This window comes from Sinocyclocheilus grahami, unplaced genomic scaffold (assembly GCF_001515645.1).
Source record: "Sinocyclocheilus grahami isolate Dianchi unplaced genomic scaffold, SAMN03320097.WGS_v1.1 scaffold81.1, whole genome shotgun sequence".
NCBI classification, from domain to species: Eukaryota; Metazoa; Chordata; class Actinopteri; order Cypriniformes; family Cyprinidae; genus Sinocyclocheilus; species Sinocyclocheilus grahami.
This window is the reverse complement of record NW_015505260.1, coordinates 928,517-955,535: the sequence shown is the minus strand read 5'-3', so window position 1 is coordinate 955,535 and position 27,019 is coordinate 928,517. Positions and strand designations below refer to the sequence as shown.

The 27,019-nt window shown below is 39.6% G+C and overlaps 1 protein-coding gene across 1 annotated transcript in view; it reads left to right on the top strand.

Moving 5' to 3' along the window:
• The window catches only part of LOC107586437 (single-stranded DNA-binding protein 3-like), a 67,702-nt gene extending 42,684 nt beyond the window's left edge, over positions 1-25,018 (top strand). Inside the window, exons 5-9 of the mRNA XM_016273805.1 lie at positions 16,269-16,358; positions 22,715-22,798; positions 24,607-24,666; positions 24,760-24,826; positions 24,942-25,018. Of these exons, the coding sequence (XP_016129291.1) occupies positions 16,269-16,358; positions 22,715-22,798; positions 24,607-24,666; positions 24,760-24,826; positions 24,942-25,018 (378 nt within the window). The remainder of the gene's footprint in view (positions 1-16,268; positions 16,359-22,714; positions 22,799-24,606; positions 24,667-24,759; positions 24,827-24,941) is intronic.
• Positions 25,019-27,019: the final 2,001 nt, after the last annotated feature.

The window sequence follows — 27,019 nt, the reverse complement described above, 5'->3', positions numbered from 1 at the left end:
GAAGATTTAGTCGCATATGCGAGTGATTTACTCGCAATGTAGAGGGTTGCATCGTCATCGCATCTCGTGCACCACTGATAAGGCTGCCTGACACACACCTAATATATACTTCTATATTTATAATATATTTTTATCATATAGAATTATTTATAATTTTACATTTATATATGTAAAAGTGTGATAATATTTTTGGTGTTAGTAATATTCATTTTTTTAACTGAACGATTTTTCAGATTTTCCAAGAATTCACATGCTCATCATTCAAAAAGTTGCATATTTGTTGATATATTTGACCTGGTTTCTGTGCCAGTAATTTTACCTACTATTAGGAAAGTAGGTAAAACTGATGGGTCTGATGAGCATATTTTATAATATTGATTATATTTATAATAAATTACTTTATAATAAATTGTATAACACAATGCATTCTTAGCCTAGCTGTGACTGAAGATCAAACCAGAATGCATAACAATGCATCTTTTGTATGTGTCTCACCCTTGCAGCTTGTGTTTGCATATTTCATTTATAAACTAGTATAGATGAAATAAAGCTTCTGTCTGCTTTAGCATATATTAATTTTCCTGTTGCGTGGCACATTTTCAACTCTGTCTCTTTAATTTGTTCGCTGATTTATCACAGAAGGTTATTAGTGCATGCTGCAAAGTAAATATTTGTTGGTAATAAGTGTCCCAAAGCGTCATAAATGCCCACCCAAAATAAAGGGTTTGACACTGCTGCAAATTGTGTTTAATTGCACTAATTAATTTGAGCCTGTGACTGCCAAATCTAATTTTTCAACAACGATATGTGCTAGGCTCGGCATCAAAACATTAATGTAATTTTGATAGTAATACTATGTTTCCTATTGTGGCTTTTACTTCACAAATGTAATTATTTAGCTATGGCATTATTATGGTTGACTGAAATGACTCCGGATTATAATTATTATTTCTTGGCCTGGTTGTGATACAAATTAATAGTGTTGACATCTGTTGCTGTTCACAGTTTATGATGTTATAATGGTTTTAAAAACATGCTGTGATGTGCATGACAGATTTGATATCATAATGACCCATGTGATATTACAAAAACACTAGATTATATGTCTAATATGACTATTTTTCTAGATTTATTACCCCACAAATATTTTCTTGAGTTTATGGATAAAAGTTATAATTATTATTAGGGCCGGGTGGTGTGACTTTAAATAACTGTAACAACCCTCTACATTGTGAGTAAATCACTCGCATATGCGACTAAATCTTCACTCTGGCGACTAAATGATGTCTAATATTAGCCAATTGCTAATAAATTCTCAGATTTTACTCACCAGTGTGTGAGTTGGAGGCTAAGTATAAGTTTAGCTCAGATATATTTTCACTCACCGAACACTCTCTGATTGAGCGCATCAGAGTTTCGCTCTACGCTAAGCGATCTGTGCTGTTTTTCAGTTCATCTGAATGGATGTGCAACGCACAACGTACCGTAAACTCTAGTGTGAAGGCGCACGCTCGCCGTCGCTTTGTTTCACACACACCATATATATATATATATATATATATATATATGTATATATATGTGTTTGTGTGTGTGTGTGTGTATGTGTACGCATTTTTGTGACAAATGAGGACATAAATTTGTATTATGACATAGGTGTATATGTGTGTGTGTGTGTATGTGCGTATGTGTGTGTGTGTGTGTGTATGTATGTGTGTGTGTATATATGTATATGTGTATGCCAATGGCGATTCAATTGCCAAGGTGTTCGTAGAGGGCTGTGTAATGGGTGAAATAATATAAAACAAAATAAATAAATCATTAAATCATTATATACATTAAAAAATTTGTTTGTAATAGTTATGTGATATGTGAAACATTTTAGGGTTGAATATCTGGAGAAAATAACTAGATTCTGATATATACTATATAATACCTCACACCATTATAGAAGATTTTGGTCATACCACCCGCTACTAATATTAATAAAAAAAAATGCAGCAAACAAAAATAAGCTCTAATATCAGACATTTTTGGCAAACTGTGAGGGTTGACACTCTTGATAAGAGAAAAAGAGAGGAATATCGACTTTCTCTGAATGTCCCTCCGCTCTCTCTCCTGTTTGTTCTCTCAGACATTCCTTCTCTATTGCTTTCTCTCGTTCTATCTCTCGTCTCTCCTGTGCTCCATGCAGAAATGATTTCCATTTCTGAATTAATGAGGTTCAGCCCAAAATCTCTCTTTCTCTCCATCTCAAACCCCCCCTCCCCTTCATCACAGGTTCATGCACAAATACACACTGGTGCTCGCATACTTTGTCAGTTTCAACATTGCATACCGTCAGCAGAAATGTATACAATTTCAGATATGTATACAACAGAAATAAACATTTATTTTATATTTGGAAAAAATTGGAAATGCTTCACATGTTTGAAACAAAATTGAGTCTGTCATGAACATTGTGTTCGTCTTACACCATTTAGGTTTAATAAGCCAATTATGCCTTAAACAGATAAAAATACAAAAAGATTATTAAATAAAACAAAAACAGATTGGCTTAAATGTAAGCACACAGATTGGCTTAAAAACAAATTTAAAAGTATGAGGAAAATTATTTTTGAAAAATAAATACATTTTCACATAGCTAGACACTAGTCAGTGCAATTTCTGATTGGCACGGCTTTGATTAACACAATGGTACTGGCTGGATGTGCCTCGTGGGTCAGGGCCTAGAATTGGGTCTTGTCACCATGGTAACTTAGTGCAGTGTATGCAAAATACTACAGTGCTTTGGGACCGTTTGAGGGTGTTAAATCACCCTCCCCCTGTCCACCCCAACACGCAGAAACTCTACCTAGTTTTGGTTGAGCTGTGGTATTAGCAGCTTCAATTCGTTAGCTTGTTTTTGCATCACAATCAATATATTGAATTAAAATAAAGTCCGGATTAACGTAATACAGTGTCTAGCACGTTATAGCTATATGTTTGAAAACCATGTTGCTGGTTGTCCGTCGCTTCCTTCGAATTTGAATTTTGCTTTAATGTCAAAGGGAGAGGCAGCGATTGGTCAATTATCTGCTAAGTAGCATCGATTCAGAGCATTTAGTTCCTCTGGCTAGCTACTTTGGTTGGGAAGCTAATCAATGCTGTTGAATGGGAGCCTCAGTGATCAGGGATTTCCTACTCGATGCACAGTGCGGACACATCATTTGTCTTCATTTGGCGTGCGATTATTCTCTGTAATGGGCTTCATCAGAAGGAAAAGGTTAACACACCTAGCCGAAAGGATTACGGACATAAAGTATCCAAGATTATGAGGCATTCACATTAATCATTTGTGATGGATGCATGCTACTCTACTGGTTTTTCATAATAATATGCATCAGTTCTCCATTTTTCAATTTCCTGGTATCTCGGAATGAAAAAGCAAGACAGTAAGGTTTCCATTTAGAGTTCTCTAAACCAGGGGTTTTCAAACTTTCAAACTATATATAAACATTAAAGGGGTCATATGATCTTGCAATCCTTTTCTTCCCTGCTCCCCCCCCCCCCTCCTCTCTCTCTCTCTCTCTCTCTGTCTCTCTGTCTCTGGCTCTTCATCTCTCGGTTGAGGACAAGGAGGTGAAAGCCAAGCGGATTACAGTGGCAGTTTAATCTGGCCGACCTACCAAAGCTTATGAGGCTGTGAGGCAGAGGGGTGGGGGGAACAAGGGGTCCAAAGAGTGTGGAAGGGAACAGAGTTGGTATAGGAACCTATATGAAACCAAACCCAGATCTATGCCGGATGAGGATGGTAGAGGTGAGGGTGATGGTGTACTGTGGGTGAGCAAGCAAGGGATGCTAATACTATTTTGTTACTAATTTGTTTCCATCTGTTCAGGCATATTGCATCTGTGGCTGTGCATTCCCAGAGTACCAACAAGAAGATTCATTGGATCTTGCTCAATTTTTTTTAGGTCAACCTAGGTAGTTTTGTAAAGCTTTTAAAAGGTTAAAGCCAACAATTTCTTGTGATATTAGTAAATATGACAATAAATCACCTAGGTTTTGCAGAAATTGGATGAATCTGTCTCTCATATCAGATGCCAGTCATTGCTGTAATTCAACACCTAGGTTTGATTCTACATCCATACATATGCAGACGGATGTTTTTGGCTGTTTAGTCATGCTTCACATTGATTTTGAAGCTGTTGCGTTTTAAGATGCAGTGTGAAATTTCAGATAGTTAAACCTTTTAAATGTGCTTCTCTCAACCCTGTATTCTTTTCCATTTTTTGTAGCCTGTCCAACTGTTTTCAAATGCAAGACTGTGTTTTAATGTGAATGCACCCCTAAAAAATGCATCTGTTCAGCTGAGGTCAACTCAAAACCAGCCTAATTACTTAATGCAGTTTGTTGTGGGAACCCTTCAACTAGTCAATTTTTAAAACAAGTATCACTAGTTACATAGTTAATATGACTAATGAAGACCTAACCTGACCCTTTTAATAACAAATCTTGACACCAATTTAAACTATTACCATACCAATTTGTCTCGAAAGTTTCAACTGCCACAAAACATTAGTTATATAGCCTTACTGCATGCAGACACTCAAAGCACACCTTGGGAAATGAATACAAGGACCGTTCCAGTGTAATGATTGAAGCCATACTGTTCTGCTGACAAATCTATCCAACTTGCTAACCATCACTAACATAATATTGGTCAAACAAAGCGGTAGTGCTCGTCTCACTCCGCACCTTCTTTGATGTGGCTCATATCGCTGCTACTTTCATCAGCTCTCCCCTGCTGTGCAAATTTAGATGGAAGGGGTCCCTCCTCCAATAGGATTAGCTTCAAACTACTTGTCCAGTGGCGTTAAGGTTTTTGAAAAGGGCTTAACTAACCTCCACTCATGGGAGACTTCTGGAGGTTAATGTGGGCTCTCGGATTGTTTGCCTTGCAATTAACATGCTGGATGGCCCTATGGGGGGGGAAGTCAAGAGCTGTAATAAGTAAGAAACAAGACTTTATGCAAATGCATACTGTTCTGCTGACAAATCTATCCAACTTGCTAACCATCACTAACATAATATTGGTCAAACAAAGCGGTAGTGCTCGTCTCACTCCGCACCTTCTTTGATGTGGCTCATATCGCTGCTACTTTCATCAGCTCTCCCCTGCTGTGCAAATTTAGATGGAAGGGGTCCCTCCTCCAATAGGATTAGCTTCAAACTACTTGTCCAGTGGCGTTAAGGTTTTTGAAAAGGGCTTAACTAACCTCCACTCATGGGAGACTTCTGGAGGTTAATGTGGGCTCTCGGATTGTTTGCCTTGCAATTAACATGCTGGATGGCCCTATGGGGGGGAAGTCAAGAGCTGTAATAAGTAAGAAACAAGACTTTATGCAAATGTATCTATGGATGCAGTTAACTGCAATAGGCAATATATATGAAGGAATATATTCAATATATGAAGGAAAGGCCACCAGATGCTTAGCTTTTTTTTAGCATGAGAGGCTACTTATTTATGAATTGTTTGTGTGCTATTTTTTATTTTAAATGACAGGTTTACTACTGTTCCTAAGTGTTACTTGCAGAGCAGTGCAGACTCCTTAGTCCCTTGAACTTGAATGTTTTGTGGTCATCTGGAGCTATGGACAAGAAACCAGATGTCTCAACCAGTGGTAACATCTCACTTTTTAGGAACACACAGCTTATAGAAAAAAGTCTCAAGCTAAGAATTTTGAAGCAAAGTCTAAGGGACAGTTGGTAAAAGTCCCCATTTTATGTATTCTAACTTGTTGACATCACCTTTGAGAGATCAATGGCCTTCTTGACATGGTCCCTCCAGTAGACCTTATTTTAGCTGGTACCAGGTGCACAATGTTCTAGGCGTGTTACATGATACAGAGCGAATGCAGAGGGGATCTGCATGCAGTTTTCCATTGAGATAGAGTAGGATGCTGGGGCAGATGGGTTGGAGTGGACTGGTGGAGGGTGTCTGAAAGGTCAAGTGGAGGGCGTAGGGTGCCAGGAATAGGGGTGTGAGATGCCTGCTCTGTTTGCTGGCTCTGGGAGGCTGTTCTGTCAAGTGGCCAGTCCATGCCACCCCTGACCTCTCGGTGTACCATCAGATGAACAATGGTGGGTCAAAGAAGAGCAATGCTTCTTTTCTCCCCCTTATCCTTGTGTCCCACACTTGTCGCTTTCTTAAATCAATTCGCATAGTCTCATTTCGCCAATGTCTATGTATATTGGTTTCTTCTCTCTCCATCCCTCTTTGACTCTCGTTTTACCTCTCAAAAATACAGCGTTCTCTGGATCCGAGATGCCTGAGGGACAGAACACATACAGGACCTGTCTCCATGACAACGCCTTCTGTGAGCTGCCTGACACCCAGACTCTATTGTGGGAGGGGGTGGTGAGAGAGAGCGACAGAAAGAGAGAGAAGAGAGAAGGGAGGGTGTGGAATCAGACAACCCCATTTGTCCCCCCTGGGACTTTGCAGTTTGCTTGTGTTCACATGTAGAATTAGCATAAAGACAAAGAATGTAAGAGAGACCGAACAGTATATCAAGACCGAGATTAGAGCAAGAGACAGACACCGTATGCTGGGAGTTTGCCGGACACATGTCCTCTTGGTGTTCCCAGGGAGTGCCCATTTACTGTTTGAGGTCAGGATCAAATCCACATAATTTTCACGTTCTATTGCCGAACACTTTGACACCAAATATTTGGTTTCCAATGTCACTGTAATCACATTACAGCACAAGTGAAGTTGCATTCCATCCATACTTCCTACAGGGCTAATGCCATTAAAATGAGCTCTGAATAGATTAAGTCGGCAGATCTTAGTAGTAGTGTTGTAGTTCCTCTGACAATAACGATCACTATCAAGTGAAACTGTTGACTCAGTGCAGCATCATGGCTTTCATGTACCCTTTCTGTAAAGATGTGGTTGGATTTGCAGTGCATTGTGGTCAGTTGGAGCCTGGATGCCAGCAGTGAGCCTGTAGAGTGGAAGCAAAACTGCTTTCCAGGTGGAAATTATCTACAGATATGGGGATGGTCAAGCTTTAGATGAACATTAGTTTATAATGTATGTTGTTTGCATCATGTACCATGAGAATCTTGTTAAAAAGGTGCATTCGATTACGTGCTAAAAGTACCTTTCATTCATTGTATCCACTCATTGTATCACTCCATTGAGAGCAACCTTTGTTTTCCTGAGCTACGAGACCTCTTTTAACGTAATATTGTTTTGTTCTCCAAGGAAAAAGATGAAGAGTAGCCTAGCATGTGCTGGGGCATGAGACTGGAGAGAGATATTTCTTCGAGGCTGTTTATTTATTGATGGGATGCTAGCACAGGTTAGCATGACATGCACACGTTTGTACACTGCTATTTGGAGAAAAGCAACGTGCTCTTGAGCTCCCGAATGACTCTTCTTCTTCAGCAGCTGTGATTGTAAGAATTCAGGTGCTTTTAACCCTTTAGAGGCGCCAGGGTTTTTTGGAAAAAATGCTGGATTTTGACATCAAGATTTCAAAAGCTTGTGGCTTGAAAGGGCATAAAGATAGAGATCTAATGTAAATTAGAAAAATGTTGGGCATGACCGAAAGTTTATGTGGGGTGTAAATATATTCATCTAATTTGCATATTATGACGTCATCAGGGTTTTCATCTTGAATTTCATAATATTCAGGAAATAGTAGATATTGAATTGATGTTTGAACTTATTTACGTGTTTGTTTGTTTGTTTGTTTTGTCTTTTTATCCTCATTCCAAATGATCAGAAAAGAGGAAACCAACAATAAAATAGGAGAAAGTACTACATTATTACTATATTACAATACTATATAGTAGTAAAACACATGTGAACAGTAGCCTACTTTTTGATCAGTTCATCAGTAATATTCAGGAAAAGTATATATGGAGTGGATGTTTGAACTTATTTGCATGTTTTTTTGTTTTTTCTTGTTAGTTTTTTGTCTTTTTATCCTCATTCCAAATGATCAGGCAAAGAGGAAATCAACAGTAAAACTATTAGTAACTATAGTATATTATTACTATATTACTGTGCCATAGTAAATGCATGTGCCTATTTTTTGATCAGTTGACCAGCTATCTACCCAATCAGGTATCTAGTAGACAAAGTTTATAGTTCTTGATTGTATCACTCCATTGAGAGCAACCTTTGTTTTCCTGAGCTACGAGACCTCTTTTAACGTAATATTGTTTTGTTCTCCAAGGAAAAAGATGAAGAGTAGCCTAGCATGTGCTGGGGCATGAGACTGGAGAGAGATATTTCTTCGAGGCTGTTTATTTATTGATGGGATGCTAGCACAGGTTAGCATGACATGCACACGTTTGTACACTGCTATTTGGAGAAAAGCAACGTGCTCTTGAGCTCCCGAATGACTCTTCTTCTTCAGCAGCTGTGATTGTAAGAATTCAGGTGCTTTTAACCCTTTAGAGGCGCTAGGGTTTTTTGGAAAAAATGCTGGATTTTGACATCAAGATTTCAAAAGCTTGTGGCTTGAAAGGGCATAAAGATAGAGATCTAATGTAAATTAGAAAAATGTTGGGCATGACCGAAAGTTTATGTGGGGTGTAAATATATTCATCTAATTTGCATATTATGACGTCATCAGGGTTTTCATCTTGAATTTCATAATATTCAGGAAATAGTAGATATTGAATTGATGTTTGAACTTATTTACGTGTTTGTTTGTTTGTTTGTTTTGTCTTTTTATCCTCATTCCAAATGATCAGAAAAGAGGAAACCAACAATAAAATAGGAGAAAGTACTACATTATTACTATATTACAATACTATATAGTAGTAAAACACATGTGAACAGTAGCCTACTTTTTGATCAGTTCATCAGTAATATTCAGGAAAAGTATATATGGAGTGGATGTTTGAACTTATTTGCATGTTTTTTTGTTTTTTCTTGTTAGTTTTTTGTCTTTTTATCCTCATTCCAAATGATCAGGCAAAGAGGAAATCAACAGTAAAACTATTAGTAACTATAGTATATTATTACTATATTACTGTGCCATAGTAAATGCATGTGCCTATTTTTTGATCAGTTGACCAGCTATCTACCCAATCAGGTATCTAGTAGACAAAGTTTATAGTTCTTGAGAGTATGGTACCTCTCATTGCATGGCACAGCGCACAGACCTACCTTATTTTGTAAGGGTGCAGCACTGGTCAAATCTTTCTCTCCTAGATAACCAACAGGCTCATCAAAGCATTTGATCCAGTCCTGATTAGGGATGTAACGGTATGAAAATTTCGTATCACGATTATAGTTACTAAAGTTATCACGATTATCAATATTATCACAGTTTTGTTTAAATTAGATGAAAACGTTCAAAAAGAACTGATACACACACTGAAATGCGTTTCCCCCTTTTGCAGCAACTTTCTTCTTGCAAGATCGGCAGACAGGGTGACCGTCCTCGATTAAATTGCCTTCAGGACTCTTGTAAAAGCCAAAATACGACCAGACCACCGATTTGGTCCTCTTAGATGGCTGAAAAATCTCCCGAGCGCTGTCACTGCCTTCCGCCATTTCGTCTCGTGCAATAAACAACAACAACAACATTGCATGCTGGTTCTGCGTCAGACTGATGCTGGCTGGACAGGATTTACCGCAAGTTTTCAAAATTGCGATAATCAAACACAGTTTTGATGATAATTAAATTTTAAACGGTAATACTAACCGTCAGGGCATTTTATCGTGATTTATCGTAAAACCGGTAATGGTTCCATCCCTAGTCCTGATACACTTCTTCATTTCTCAAAAAAACCCAGCCACCATTGTCACCGCTATTTCCAGCCCTATTTAGAGCCAGATCACCCCTGCTGCCTCTACCACGTCTCCCGGCTCTCCCACGCACAGCACGGCCACGTCTACCGTGGCCACTCCCACCTCTTTGGGGTGCTGGATCCAAAGAGCTAGTGCTACTTCCAGCCCTATTTCTCCTACCTCTGCTGCCTCTACCTCTAGCAACAGCTCTCCTATGGACACTACGACCACGTTCACCCCTGCCACCCCCATCCCCGTTGGGCAAAGGGTCGAAATGATCACTTGTTTGTGCTTCGTGAACACTCTCGCCTTGCATGGCGGCACCATTGCGCTGCAAAGATGTACCGGGAGAAGCGCGATCATTAGACGACCGATCGTCATTTCCAAAAGGCAAATATTCCCCTTCAGGGTCAGAATCGGCAAATAACATTTGCAACACATCCTCACGGTACAAATCTTTATTAGCCATTTGGCGATTTTCTCTCACAAATCTCACAATTTACTCAGACGCTCTGAACTGAACTGCTTCCGCATCAATGACACGATAGCTCACTTGCTCTGCTATTTCCTCGAACACTTTGAATAGGAACATGACATCATTTTAGTCTAGAATCGAAGTACTACATGTCTGCCATATAGTGGTAGGGAATACAAATGAAATATTACACCATATTAGGATCTACAGCCTATTTTATGATTGTATGACGTCTTGTCGCAATTTTGCGACTTTGGTGCTTAGAGGGTTAATCCCTTAAGAGGATATTTAAGAGCATTAATGCTACCGCATCTATTGACAGTTTTATAACTTTCTGTGGAAGTAAAGAACTTGAGTTGTTGTAGATGGAAGCCAGATTTGACCACTGGGTGGGCTGACCACTATTGGCCACAGCCGGTTACAAGCTGGCTGACTCCGTTTCAGTGGTTTCACTCACGATCTGCATAAAAGGATTGTGGATTTGGACATCTGAGGAACCCAAAGCCACTTTAACCAGACTGAAGCTTGAAGAACGGAGAAACTTGTTTGGGCACTTGATGTGTTATGTCTGCTTTTCATTTGCCTAGACTTCGTGTTCTTGTTAATGTTATTTTTGCCACCACATCTTAATCCTTCTCAGTTTCTTCTTATCATTTTTCATCTAGGAATTCAACCTGCTCATAGTTTTTGTCCTTGATTGTGTTTCTTTTTTGTTGGTGCCTCAAGCGCAAAGGTCCAGCGCTACAGACCCTTCATTGTCTAAGGAATGTTTGAGCTTTCCCTTCTTCAAGCCCCTGTCTGGCAGGACCGAGGCCCTCTCTTTTTCCTTGTACTTCCAGCTCCTCTTGGGTACCCACAACCCGCTAGGTTTCCTACTCTTTCCCAGCGTTCAGACTCCGTGAATGTTAAATATAGGCCTAGTATGCTAAGCTCCTTTACCCTGTAGTGGGAACTCCAGAGACTCTTTCCAAAGAGGAATGATTCTGCCTGCTTAGAGGGCATACTTGAAGAGAAAGGAAAGCAGAGAGAAAGAAAGGGAGGGAGAGATGGGAAACTCCCCTTTTCAGCAGGCAACATCAATGGTCCCAATGGGAACGCCCTTCCCGCCAACCGTTCTTGCAATGTATGGATTGTAATATGACCGCCTTACATGTTTCACATTAGAAATAGGATTGTAACACTGGCATTAAAACCTTCCTACATCCTATCCAACCCTCCCGCCACCTTACATCTATCAGTCTCTTGTTTTTAGACATTTCTAAACATGTCTGCACTTAGAATGAGCCATTCTTCTCTCCGTCTTATCTCTAGATGTTTAGCACTGTGCATTGGCCTCAAGTTGACATGAAAATAACTGACATATGATGTTTGAAATTGAAGATGTTACCTGTAGAAAGATGTTGATGCATGGTATCTTTTTGGGTTTACTTGGTTGTTACTATGAACAAATAAATAAAGAGTGATGCCAGAACTCTGAATAAAATTTTTATTAAAACATACATCGGTGTAGTATATGAATGCCATACTTCCTCATAGACCTTGTTTTCTCTTAGTGGTTTGGAGCTTATTACAGTGTTTTTGTATGTGTGAGGCCATTGTGAAATACCTGACACGGCCAATAAGGTGGCAAACAGGGTGCCCAGTGGCACACAGCATGTGTCGTATCCCAATGCTGTGTTGCTGCTGTCTGTCTCGCTTTAATTTACATGTAAGCTAATCCTATTTGCATTAACTTTGGGCATGATGGCTTCTTTGCAGTTTTGAATTATTTTATTTTTCCTATCTATCAAGGCCACATTAGCTTTTTGGCTCAGTGTTGTTCAGTACAGTACATTAGTGTGGTAGCGTAATGGCTAATGTAAATAACAGGTGGAGCCGAGCTACGCATAGCTGTCGTGTCTATTCGTCTGTCTGTTTTTCCATGTTTCACAGTTATACTGCTGCTTCAGCATTTCAGAAGGTGTTCTGGGCGGGATACTTTCTCTCCACCTGTCCACACACACATTAACACGCTTGTCTCTGTATATGGCTTATGATTAGGCCCTTGAGCAAGCATAATTGTGGGCCACTGAGATTGAGAAAGCAAGGGGGTTCTGGGAATATAGTATGTGTGTGTGTGTGTGTGTTTGTGGGGTGGGGGTGTACATGAGGGGTTTCCTCAGCAGATTTGTTTACTGGTAATTAATTCACCTGATTGATACAACAGCTGTTGACACCATGGGAGGGAAAGCGAGGAAGCGACGGAGAGCGAGACCCCTCGTCATAGTGGCTTCCCTATGTTACACAGTGTAGATTGCCGTCCCAGCGCCCCATTGATTAAAAGGCACATCTGTCAGCCAGCACGGCTGATTATGGCTGCCAGTCCTCACTGGCTAATCTTTATGGAGTCAACTTCACTGACAGAGTTATTGGAAATGGGGGATGTTGGGAGAAAGAGCGGAGGAGGCAATGAGTGTGTTGAAATGCAGCAAGTTAGAAGAACGCTGATATCTTGGATGTTTATTTGGGGGATTTTTAAAAAACATCACATTTGGACTAGTGATGTCAAAATAATGAAATTTCAGTCAAATCTCTATTCTAGTACTATTCAGTCCGCTCAAATCAATGTACTGTTATATAGAGTTTAACATATTAATCTAAAGATTTTAATTTAATATAATTTTTTATGTTATTTTGTCTAATGTTTAAAAAATACTATATTGTATATACTATTATTGTGTTAAGTCGAGATTCATGATTACAGATTCAACTTTCATGCTTTTCCATGCCACTGTATCGCTCTTTCAGCATGTGCTGAGTAGCCAGTGACTGCTTGTTACCAGAGTACATGTGCTTGTGTTTGTCGGCTGGTGATCTGGGTTACCCTGCTCGTCTGAGCACAGATAAGGTAGGATCCATTCCTCATCCTGGATCCCTGCTCCAGATCGATGCCCAGATTAAGCCTTTCCCCCGCCGTCTGCTGCCCAGCCTAGCCCCACAATTGATACTGATAATTAAAACGGTAGTGGCTAATTACTTCAGAGGGTTTGGTCAGTGTTGTGTGTGTGTGTGTGGATGTTAGTTGAACGTATAGGCCACCAATATTACTCATGGATTATTAATAATTAATTAGGTAAATTTATTGCTGAATCTATGATCTGCTTTCTTTCTGCTGGTATACAATAAATAATGTACCCAAAATAATGATGTACATGTTGTTGGTAGTATAGGATGCTTTAGGAATATGAATATATATATATATATATATGCGCTATATCATTATTTTGGGTATACATAAATATATGTATGTGTGTATATGTATTGTGTATATTGTTTCTTATTAATGTAATATAATTTTGATTTTAGATAAGAAAATTGTCATAGAAATTTTTTTTTTATTTTATGACATGATTTTAGCAAATGGCTGCAATATAACAAAGAGTGAAAAATTTAAGGGGGTCTGAATACTTTCCGTACCCACTGTATGTGTGTATATGTATTGTGTATATTGTTTCTTATTAATGTAATATAATTTTGATTTTAGATAAGAAAATTGTCATAGAAATTTTTTTTTTATTTTATGAAATTTTGAATGTTAAAGCACAACTGAAATCTGAGGACAAAAGTCGCAGTTTTATTCAAATTTGCTTGAAAATTTATATTAAACAAAAATTATAGGCAGACTTTTTCTGTTTTTTTTGTTTTGTTTTGTTTTGTTTTTTGTCACAAGCGAAATTTCTGCAAAATTTTGTGGGCAAAAAACCCTCCATTGTCAAATCTGTGTGACCATCTTGAACCCGTTCCGAAATCCGTTTCCCCCTCACGCAAAATTTCTACTCAAACAATGGTAAACGTGAATGCGCCTTTATGGTCAAAACCTTTGGAAAGATACGTTCATGTATAATGTTTTTGCTTTAAGGGAAGAGGGCAGGACAAACATGCAAAGCATGGTATGAGAAGGGTTAACAGGAACTGGAATGTATCTGTTTATGGGGTCGAGAGGGAGAGAGATAGCAGTAGCAAACAGCCAGGCCTATCAAAATCCACAGGCTCCTTTAAACTATCTTCATTCTCCCCTCTTTCTCTCGCACTCCCTCTCTTTCGCTCCCTGGCCGGGCAAGTGATTGACGGCCTGAGGGTTTTAATGGGCACCGGAGAGCGGGAGAGCCAAGGTCTGGGTTGTCATGGCAACAAGCCGATTGGGCCCTCTGCCGCTCTACCTGAGTGAAGCGGAGTCACGCTGCGTGCGAATGTGTGTGTGAGCTACCAATGACTCCTATTCCCGCTGATGGGCCGCTGGTCATTCTGGCCAGTGATTTTCTTTTAGTTCATCTCTGTTTTAATTAAATTATTCATCTGCACACCTTCTGCATTTTCACTCGTTTATATGCTGTTGGAGCCATTGTGCTGGTTAAACCTACACCAGCCACTGTGTAAACAAAATCTCACCGGCCCGATCTGTCACTCAGCCCCTCCCTCTCCTTAACCAAACACACTCGCCAATCCCTCCACTGCATGCAAACACGGTGCCTGGCCATACCTCACCTGTTATCTGCCCAGCGCCAGCCTCCGGCCCCTTTTTCTTACCTCATTTATGAGAAAGTGCATCCTTGTATATAGATTATATGAAAATCTGTGGAGTTTCTGTGGTGGTTGTTGCTAGTGCTTCTGATTTGTCATGTTTGCGGCAGTGTCTTTAAGGGATAGTTCATGTAAAAAAAAAAAGAAAATTCTGTCACTTACTCACCTTCATTTAGTTCCAAACATGTGTGCCTTTATTCCATGGAACAAAAATGCAGAAATTTTCAATTGTTCGTGCTGCATATAGGGAACAGACTTAAAAGTAGTCCATACGACTTAAGCTCTATATTCCAAGTTTACTGTAGCTATACGAAACTTTTGTGTAAGAAACAGACAAAATGTAAGTCGTTCACATCTAGGATGATACTATAACGATAACTATAAAGTATTAATAATCATTCTAACTCTATGAGAACATAGAATTCCACACCACAACTATAATAATAACAACACAGAGCAGCGTTATCATTGGAATCACCGCAACCTTTTTTTTTCCAGCTTATGAACAATGAAAACATTGACAGCATATCAGAATCTATCCAATTTTAAAAAGCATGAGCATTTCAAGTGGCAAATGACAAAAATGCAGCACAGTTATAATAAACACAACTTTATTGTCTATTGGTGTGAATGCTAATGTATATCTTTATAGTTATCTTTATATTTATAGTTCTTGGTCTGAACAGGCCTCTATTCTCTAAAAATGTTGAAAACTGTTAACGGAACCCGCAGTCATTTAAAACGGAACCATTTCTTGGCTCTAAAACTTAGGTGATGGTGGGATGAAGCCTTGAAGGAATTTTAGTCTTTCGATTTACAGGTCGACTTGTCTATCCTTTTGGTGTGTGTGACTATGTGATCTTGAATATATGTTTATGTGTGTATGTTGCTTTAGGGCTTGATTTGTTTGCTTGATGTGTGAGAGCTAAAGACAGAGATAATCATGTACCTATGTCTGTGGATGTTGGTGCATGGAACAGTGCCCTTTGCCCTCTCAGGGTCAGCGGTGAGTGTCTGGGCTATTAGAGTCAGCGGCACTGAGGCGATTTACCCTCCTCCACGCAAATGAGAGCAAAGGGATCTGATTACAGGGTGGAGGAGGGGGCGCTGGGTCGTGTGTAGTCCATGTCTACCCCCTTCTTTATCGTCATGGGAAAGACACGGCTGAGTTTGGCTTTGTCTGGGGTGTGGGGGGCCCAGGCTTCAACCTAAATAACTGCTCACATATGTGACAAGAGATTCTACTTTTATGTTGTTGTATTATGGAATTGTCATTGGAAAAAGTTTTAATGTAAAATTATTTAATGTATTCTATAATACATACAAACTTTAAATGAATAGTTTGAATGGCTAAAAGGTGGAATTTGGTTTGGAATTTTTTTCTATTTTTAGAATTTATTTTCTGACCAGGCTTTGCTTGCTTCTCTGTTTCAGAGTGCGGCAGCAGCTCCCAGTCCTGTGATGGGCAACATGCCGCCCAATGACGGTATGCCAGGTGGACCCATGCCTCCCGGCTTCTTTCAAGTAAGAGCTGCTCTCTCCTCCCCCATCCTCTCGTTCCACCTCCTCCTTTAACCCTGTGCATTAAGCTTTTACCATTTTTTTCTGTCCTTCTCCCCACCCCTCCTTTCACTAACCCCCTTTATTTCTTTTAATCCCTGTCCAGATGTTTCTTTCCCGCTATCTCTCCCTCTCCGTATTTCCATTCATTTCCATTTTGCTTGTCTGAATTAGTAGTTCAGTACAGTAGCAATTCACACTGACACAAACAGAGAGTCATGGCCCCTCATCTGAGATCAGTGTGAATGTCTCGACAGTTTAATCCCTAAGGCCAAAATGGGTAAAAACACGCGTGCTTGGTTGTAGCTCTTTGGCAACACATATTTAACAACATATCTTTGTATTTTAAATTCAAGGCTGGGATTTGGGGAAATGCTTTGGGGCATAGTTCCCAAAGTCAAGGTGCCTGTGGGAGTTCCTCTGCCATAGTGATCTTTATTGAGCTATTTATAGTTAGACAAAGCTAGTCACCTTCCTAAATAAACACACACTACCTTAGGAAGACAAATTCTGTTAGTCAAACATTATCTTTTATCATAACCCTGAGTCCTTAATCAAGCTATTATATCAATTAATTTCTGTTTTGCATCTCTATATTCTATATTTGCTTCTAACTTCAAAGGATTTAACATGTAGTATAAGATATGTTTGATCGATCATCAGGTGCAGTGGATAGCAGGGCAGATGGAGCATCCCATGGAGTATATATCCAAGATTCATTACATAATAAAAATCTGATACAGTGGATTTACTGTCGAACATCAGATGAAGCTTCCAGTAGAATAGATAGAGGATCCAGTAGAGTCAATAAAAGATAAGATATGAGATAGAAGAGGCGGTGCAGTGATTTCAATATTTAGTAAAACATCAGACAGGTATAGAGTAGATGGAAGATCAGATAGAGTGGCAGATAGAGCATCCCACAAAGTGTATGTATACCATAAGATTCATTAGATAGAAAAACGGATACAGTGTATTTATAATCTTGCCAAACATCAGGTAGATTAGATGGAATATGGAACATCTAACTCCGATAGAGTAGATAGAAGATCAGAGCACCTGACAGAGCAGCAGATAGAGGACCCAATGGAGTCAATGAGATAAGATGAATATCAATAGGTTAGATAGAGCATCCAAAAGAGTAGATGGAATGTCAGATACAAGATAAGGAAAGAGTGGCAGATAGAGCATCCCATAGAGTGTATATGTAACAAGATTCATTAGATAGAAAATCTGATAGTGTATTTAACATCTTATTGAACATCTGATAGATTAGATAGAACATCTGATAAAGCACCTGACAGAGCTGCAGATAGAGGATCCAATGGAATCAATGAGATGAGAAGATCCAATACAGCAAATTGAACATTAGATAGGTTGAGCATCCAATAGAGTAGATAGAGTGGCTGATAGAGAATCCTGTAATCAAGTATAACACCAGAGTGGCAGAGAGAATAATGCTTTCAGATTGTCAGGTAGAATAGCTGATAGAGCATCCTATAAAGCAGTAGATGCTGAGATGAGCATCAGGTAGAGCATCACATGGATTGGCAGATAGAACCCTGACATGGTCGAGGAGGAGAGTGTTAATGTTGTATGAGCCATGTTCGGAGCAGGGAGCAATCTGACTGTTGCGTGAGTGACATTGCATTCTATAAATAGTGCCTGTGTGCATAAGAGCGAGAGAGAAAACTAAGAAAGGGAGGAAGAGGGAGGACTTTGTGCTCCACTGCAGTAATTCCCTCTTGGTAGCAGCCCAGGGCATGGCAGAAGAGAGGCATGGAGAGAGTGAAGACAGAAAACGAAAGAATGAAAGATGAAGGAAGAGAAGATGGCAATGTGGCAGCAATTGCTAAAAGAAAGGCTCCTCCAGGCCCACGTGCGTTCCTTGTACGCTCCCCGATTCCACGCGACCAGCGGCTGCTGTGGTCTGGTGACACCAATTATATCTTGGCATACATCTTAGTGGCCAGTATATCACTCTTTCACACCTCTCAAAAGCTAACTGCTGTTCCCTCCCACTTGCGTCGGCCACGACTGCTGGACACAGTTGTGCTAATAATTGGAGCTGCTCTTTTTGTAGCTGTTTTTAATAGAATTGTGATTGGAACAGGTTGTGATCCATGCTGGTTCTGCAAACAGAATCCTAACTTTGTTGTTTCGAAAATCGGACATCTGTGCTTTGACTCCTTCTTTGCATATCTTTTGGTTTGTTGTTCTTCTTCTTTTTTTTCTCTAAGTATTTCTTTGTTGGTCATGAGTGCACATCTATCTCAGAAAACGTTTTGTGATTCAGTCAAAAAGTCAAACAAGTTATCAGTTTGGGACGTTCTAATGAAGAACTCCCTAAATCTGAATAGCATTTATTGAATAAACACACAACTAACTTGCTGAATTGCATGTTGTGCAGTCATGTCCGGCAAAAAAGGAGGGACAAAAACAATTCTGTAAGATATACTGGTACTCTAGTGAGCAGTACACTGTTGCAGTTAAGTTGAAAAAGCATTTTGGTAGTGGAGCTATGCAGCCATGTCTTCAGCGCAGCTCCAGATGCAGTGGTGATAATTAACACATGCGACCTCAGTAGCTGCTGTGTGATCTGCGTGGTCCTGCGAGACGGGGACGAAGGTGAAGAGGGCTAAAGATAGAAAATCTGATAGTGTATTTAACATCTTATTGAACATCTGATAGATTAGATAGAACATCTGATAAAGCACCTGACAGAGCTGCAGATAGAGGATCCAATGGAATCAATGAGATGAGAAGATCCAATACAGCAAATTGAACATTAGATAGGTTGAGCATCCAATAGAGTAGATAGAGTGGCTGATAGAGAATCCTGTAATCAAGTATAACACCAGAGTGGCAGAGAGAATAATGCTTTCAGATTGTCAGGTAGAATAGCTGATAGAGCATCCTATAAAGCAGTAGATGCTGAGATGAGCATCAGGTAGAGCATCACATGGATTGGCAGATAGAACCCTGACATGGTCGAGGAGGAGAGTGTTAATGTTGTATGAGCCATGTTCGGAGCAGGGAGCAATCTGACTGTTGCGTGAGTGACATTGCATTCTATAAATAGTGCCTGTGTGCATAAGAGCGAGAGAGAAAACTAAGAAAGGGAGGAAGAGGGAGGACTTTGTGCTCCACTGCAGTAATTCCCTCTTGGTAGCAGCCCAGGGCATGGCAGAAGAGAGGCATGGAGAGAGTGAAGACAGAAAACGAAAGAATGAAAGATGAAGGAAGAGAAGATGGCAATGTGGCAGCAATTGCTAAAAGAAAGGCTCCTCCAGGCCCACGTGCGTTCCTTGTACGCTCCCCGATTCCACGCGACCAGCGGCTGCTGTGGTCTGGTGACACCAATTATATCTTGGCATACATCTTAGTGGCCAGTATATCACTCTTTCACACCTCTCAAAAGCTAACTGCTGCTCCCTCCCACTTGCGTCGGCCACGACTGCTGGACACAGTTGTGCTAATAATTGGAGCTGCTCTTTTTGTAGCTGTTTTTAATAGAATTGTGATTGGAACAGGTTGTGATCCATGCTGGTTCTGCAAACAGAATCCTAACTTTGTTGTTTCGAAAATCGGACATCTGTGCTTTGACTCCTTCTTTGCATGTCTTTTGGTTTGTTGTTCTTCTTTTTTTTCTCTAAGTATTTCTTTGTTGGTCATGAGTGCACATCTATCTCAGAAAACGTTTTGTGATTCAGTCAAAAAGTCAAACAAGTTATCAGTTTGGGACGTTCTAATGAAGAACTCCCTAAATCTGAATAGCATTTATTGAATAAACACACAACTAACTTGCTGAATTGCATGTTGTGCAGTCATGTCCGGCAAAAAAGGAGGGACAAAAACAATTCTGTAAGATATACTGGTACTCTAGTGAGCAGTACACTGTTGCAGTTAAGTTGAAAAAGCATTTTGGTAGTGGAGCTATGCAGCCATGTCTTCAGCGCAGCTCCAGATGCAGTGGTGATAATTAACACATGCGACCTCAGTAGCTGCTGTGTGATCTGCGTGGTCCTGCGAGACGGGGACGAAGGTGAAGAGGGCTAAACCCTCATGTACACCCTCTCTCTAGACTCTCCTAATCTGTACCTCGCAGGCCCAGAGTCCCAGCAACCTCCTGCAGAGAGACGGAGAGCGAAGGAAGAGAGTTTAGGGAGAGAAACACAAAGCTTGCGCGCTGGCGTCTGGCCCAGATCTGGGAAATTTCATATGATTTCTTCTTCTTCTTTTTTTTATTCCCCTCATTGCATGGGTCGGCTTCTTCAATAATCTTCACGTCGAAACTCCACTACACCAGCTCCTCTTGGGAGGACAGACTAGCAAGGGGGAGGCAGGGAGGGAGCGAAGTCAAGGAGCAAAAAAAAGAGAAATAGTTTCAAGTTTAGCTGGAAACATCTGAAATGGATGGGTTTGTTTTGAGGGAAGAAGGTGGGAGAATTTCATCAGCGCTTCTCCCACAAAAACCGCTTGAAAACCAACAGAACACTGAGAAAAGTGAAAGGCTGACAGACTCTAGAGAGGGAGGGTTCCGTCAAGGTTAAAAGGACTGGAGGATCGTGTTCGTACTTCTGCAAGATGTAGGAGTCCTGGGACATTGAAATAGGTCCAGCACCTTACAGCGTTGTAGTCCTGTTGACATGGGAATGTCCCAATACACAAACAAATCTCAATATACTTTCTATTTTGGTTTGTTTTCTTTCTTCCCAAGTAGCCTTACAGATGGTTTTGATTGAGTTTGCATCATTTTCAGTTACTTCTGAGGTCAAAGTACTTTATATTGACCTGTTCTTCAGCTAGAGGTGTCTTTGTCAACATCTAGATCCCGTTTGGCATATCATTGTCAAGGTTTGTGACAGATTTCCTGAGTTGTACTTTTTGCACAGAAATCTAAATTTGGTTTCATCAATTGGTGTGACTTTAAAGTCAAAGTACCTCTCTGCTACGCGCATGTTTGCAAGATTTCTTGACATTGTTGACAACTAGAGCTTTTTGATGACTTTTAGATCCTGTATGGTACGACACTTTGCATTTATCGTCTCGGTTTGTGACAGATTCTGTGGCAGCTGCACTTATCAGAATAATTACTTCCAAGACTAGTGAAAACCATCCTTCTGAAGCAGCACACCCTCAAAAACATGAATTGCACAATCCCATGGCATTTGCCAAAGAAGTGGTTGTAATTTTTTTTCGTAATGTACACGAAGGCAACAATGGTTGTGTTGCTGTTCCATGCTTTGTTTTGCTTGGTACTTTGTGTCCGAGCAGTCACACGGCAAGTAGCTACACACTGCCCCCTTTCGGTCAGAAAGCGGCATTGCTTCCCCGAAACACTTGGACTTGTGGTTGCTGCTGTCCTCTATGCCACTGTCCCGCTAGGAATACTATGTGCTGTTCGCTTTCTCGGCGGGAGGGGCTGCTCTTGATGGGCTTGTAGTTCGGTGCCAAGCCGTTATCTCCTTAGCTGGGTAGAAAATTATTTTATTAATTGCTTCATTTAACAAACACCCCCCTCCTCAACCAAGACACACACACACACACAATCCAGCCCAAGTTGTTCCTCAGTCACTCTACAGGGATGTGGTGCAGGAACAGGCATCTCGGTATAGGCCATATGCCTCTCCCACTTACCCATAATAGACTCCATTGAGAGACAAGGAGGAGGCCTTGTGGTGGAGCTCCGTTATGGGGTTCAGCAGCTGCCCAGCCCTGTAGGAGATGTCCTTTGCTGGGGAATAGAGGGTAGATTTATTACTAACCTAGGCTGGAATGTTATTAGAGACCATTGGAATCATCAGCTTTTTCTTAAACTTCCTTAAACAGTCCAAGCCGTTATCTCCTTAGCTGGGTAGAAAATTATTTTATTAATTGCTTCATTTAACAAACACCCCCCTCCTCAACCAAGACACACACACACACACAATCCAGCCCAAGTTGTTCCTCAGTCACTCTACAGGGATGTGGTGCAGGAACAGGCATCTCGGTATAGGCCATATGCCTCTCCCACTTACCCATAATAGACTCCATTGAGACACAAGGAGGAGGCCTTGTGGTGGAGCTCCGTTATGGGGTTCAGCAGCTGCCCAGCCCTGTAGGAGATGTCCTTTGCTGGGGAATAGAGGGTAGATTTATTACTAACCTAGGCTGGAATGTTATTAGAGACCATTGGAATCATCGGCTTTTTCTTAAACTTCCTTAAACAGAGAGACTTTGTTGGTCAACCAGCTTCAGCAAAGACCAATTGAATGGCATGTCTGTAGGTTTTCAAGTGTTATATCTCTTAATTTTTCTCTTTTTCTTCCCTTTCTCAGGGCCCACCTGGGTCACAACCATCACCACACTCACAGCCCCCTCCACACAACCCCAACAACCCCATGATGGGGCCGCACGGCCAGGTAAGACCCTCGTCCCCCTGTTTTCTTGTACTTCCTCACACATAACCTGTGGAATAGACACAAGTGTAGTATAAAATTTAAGGAGCAACTGTGGAGCAGCTTTCAGTTCACCCTTTCCGTCTTCACACCTTGATTCTTCTTTTCTTTCATTCATTCCCAAAACTGACCACCTTTATTTCTGGAAAAAGTCTGCTTCTTGACCATTTATTTACATTTTACACATTTGGCAGAAGCCTTTATCCAATGCAACCTATATTGCATTCAAGGTATACAGTTTATCAGTTATCTTATTAATGGGAATCGAACCTATGACCTTAGAGTTGGTACCATAATTATAATAATTAAATAATAATTATTGATATATTGATATAATTATCATTAGATTATATTAGACTATTTTAATACAAGAATAGATGATTCTAAGCGACTTACGTTGCATTCAAGGTATACAATTTATCAGTTCATAAATTCCCAGGGAATCAAACCCATGATCTTGGTGTTTCTTGAGCTACAGGAATGATTAAATTATTAAATCTAAGTAAGGTATATATTAAATATGTATATTATATGAATACTTATTTGAAGGATAAAATCTAAGAAAAATCTTATCTAGTCAGTTACATTGTTGGACAACTGGTTGACTATCGTGACCCTTCCCTAGATAGAGCACAAAGCACTACATTACTTCATTCTCTGTTCTCTTTGAAAACACACACAAATGCACACACATATTCCTCGCTGACAGTGACGATGTTGCCGAATAAATAATGCAGGCTGTGGCCCGGCCCGTGAGGAGTGGAAGTTCATCTAGCCCGGGACTCTGCAGACCTGGTCCCTCCCTACACCCTGCACTCAGTCCTTCATAGTCCATCAATATCCTATTAATAATGCAACACGCACGAACACACAAACATGCTCTTGTGTTTACACATGCAAGCATAAACACAGGCACTCTAACACAAATTCGCAAACACCAACACACCCTTCCGAATACACAAACTTGCTGAAACAGTGAAGTTTGAACAAGCAGGTCAATCCTAAAGGTTGTTGGATCAAACCCCTAAGAAAATGACGTATTACTCTGTGATGTAATAAAGCTTTGAGCGATAGATCATTTTTATTTTTTCATGATGTTGCACTGGATGACGTCAACCACAGCGAACTCTCTGGTTAAAAATCCAGTGCCTCGTAACTGTGTATGAAACCTGAAGTATGTTCTTATTTTACTGTGATCATGTGGCGTCGGGCAGTGTTTGTGCTTTCAGTGTGGATAGACAAATGACTTGTTGCTGTAACTTGTCGCTTCCCGTCTGGTTAGAATGATGTTCAGTCATACTGCTCTCATGTCCACCCTCTTTCTGTCTTGGTTCTCGCTATGAAGTCTTGATTAACATACCATATATTTCCTCTATTAAACTATCTGACAGCAGAAGCCTCGCCATGTCAGCGTAGAGAGAATTGATGTTTGAGTTTTTCTTTTTAGGCTCAAACAGATATCTTTTATACAGTGTTATTGTGCCCCCTGCTGGTTACTATTGTACTGCGCAACACTACATACTGTAAAAACTTTTTTAGTTTGTTATAAATCCGAAATATTTTTTTGTGTGTTTGTTTATACTATAAATTGCTTTTGGAAAATCAGATATAAACATCAGAGGTATAGAGTATGATTTCTATCAAGTAAAGCAAGAGTTAATTTTCTGAAGAATTAACAGCAACATACAGTATGTTAAAGTACTACTGTTATGCTAATGAGAGGTTAGCAGTGGCGTCTTTTGATTGACAGCCCCTATGCTCTCTCCCCATAGCCTTTCATGTCTCCACGGTACCCAGGTGGACCCCGCCCATCACTCCGCATGCCAAATCAGGTACTGACCCACCCACAACCCTTAATTTCTGCAGTTTGCTATGGCTGTTTTCTCTGCTTGGCACTTATTTCATGCTCTCTCTCTTGGTTTCAGCCTCCCGTTGGAGTCCCAGGGCCACAGCCGCTCCTGCCAAACAGTTTGGACCCTACCAGACCGCAAGGTACCGCACTGCACCATAGACTTTTACAACCAGCTGTGTTTGAGGAAATTTGCTATGGAAGAGCTCCAGTCGCTCAGGCATTTGTAAAATGATTGTGCTTCCTCTACCCCATCAGGACATCCAAACATGGGCGGCCCGATGAGGATGAACCCACCCAGAGGAATGGGAGGCATGGGCCCACAGGTTGGCTGACGTTGTTTTTAATCAAACAGTAGTGCTTAGATTGGGAACCCTGTACAGTGTATATAATCATAGAAACCATGCAAATATCAGAGAAATGTAAACATACCTAAATAAAATTAAATTAATAAAAACATACATACATATAATCATATAATAGAAAATATTTATTTCTTTATATGTATAATTAAATTATTATTATTATTATTACTATTAATATGATGCTGTCTAATTAAACATAAATCTAATAAAAGTGAAAAGTTTTGATAGAAAATATTTATTTAGTTTATTATTTGTGCATTAATATACAATATTTATCTGGATATTAGATATTCTGTTTTAATATCTGATAAAAAATATATAAATACGTGAATTAAAATAAGCCATAGAAGTATTGTAAATGTAATTTATTATTACTTATACATAATGTTATATATGGGGAATTAAATAATGTTACTAAATAAAACAGCATTACAATGATACAAAGTATACATTTGATTTATTATTTATTATTTTCCAAGTATAAATAAAGCCTTATTAAAAACGAAATAAATCTATTAAAATTCCATGTAATGTTCTTCATTATTTATTGTAAATAATAAATAAATAAACAAACAAACAAGCAAGCAAGAAATGTATAAAGATTGTTATAGTAAGTAGATTTTGCCACATTTTTTGATCAATGAAATAACAAAATAAATTTAACGCGTTAATTAGATTAATTAATTACAGTGAAAAATAATGCGCTAAAATTATTAACGCATTTAACGCACTTGCCTATGTGGGTCATCTGACATTTCATACAGTTGACTGATGACAAATATGAGGCAGGGCAACAACTCACTGTGTGATGGAGCCTAGAGAACGTAGTTTGAATGTCCCTGAAATTCAATATATGTTTTTGTCTCATATTTATATCATATAGTAAAGCAATATCACACTAGCAATAGGCTAAGTGCAATATCACACGAGTGCAAATGTGATACTGATCTTATACAACAGTGCAATGAATAAGAAGTTAATTTTTTATTTTAGACACAATGTTGTCTGTTTTGCTAAATTTTGCCAACGAAAATATAAAGACAAAGCAGAACTGTTAGTCTCCGAGCAACACACAGCGGCATTTCATTTCTTAATGCACATTTGAACGAATTGGGTGAACCATTTGGCGCGTTGAACCACTGGCCATTGGCCATTGGATTTGAAGCGGCGCTACACAGATCGATCGGTGTGTGACATCAAAGTACCGCAAGAGTATTGAATATAGATATATATATCAAGGGAGGCAGTGTTTCCTCAAAATATTGGATGAGAAAAAAAAATTGTTGTGAAAAAATAAAACAATGCCAATATTACAAAATATAACATTAAAAGTGTATAAATCACTAGTTTTTCTAAAGAAATATTGTCCAACAGCAACACCAGCATGTAGAGTAACAGCGGGAGTCCGCGTCTCTCTCGCCTCCCCTGAGCCCAATGAGTTTTAACAGATGCCCTAAAGCGTGTGGTGAGTTTGGTGGGGGGTAATTGAGAATGAATGAGGGAAAATCACGTGAGAGGAGACAATGCCTCCATCGCGATATGATTGGATCTGACTGGTTATGTTCGGCTGTGATTGGTTGATGCGATAAATCCCGCCTCTTGTGTTTGTGCGCGTTCCGCATTCGCGAATCAGTTTGAATGAACAATATAATGGCATTAATGTGAAGACTCATTTAAAAAAGTAAGTAAACAATTCACACACTTAGATATAATCAAGTTGTTACATCAAAATAAGACTTAAAATGGCCTGAAAACATGATCTGTGGGAGTTTTTAGTGAGTAATCAGCTTGGTCAAATTTTAAGTAAATCTGTGTCTGTGACCAATATTTACTGAGCTTTGATGACTGATGAACAGAATAATTCAAAAATCGTTAAAAGTTACCTATTAAAAAGAATAGCTGAACATAAGTTCACAAATAAAATATATTGTTTAAATTGTTACTGCCTTGAGTTATTATTTTGGAATAAAT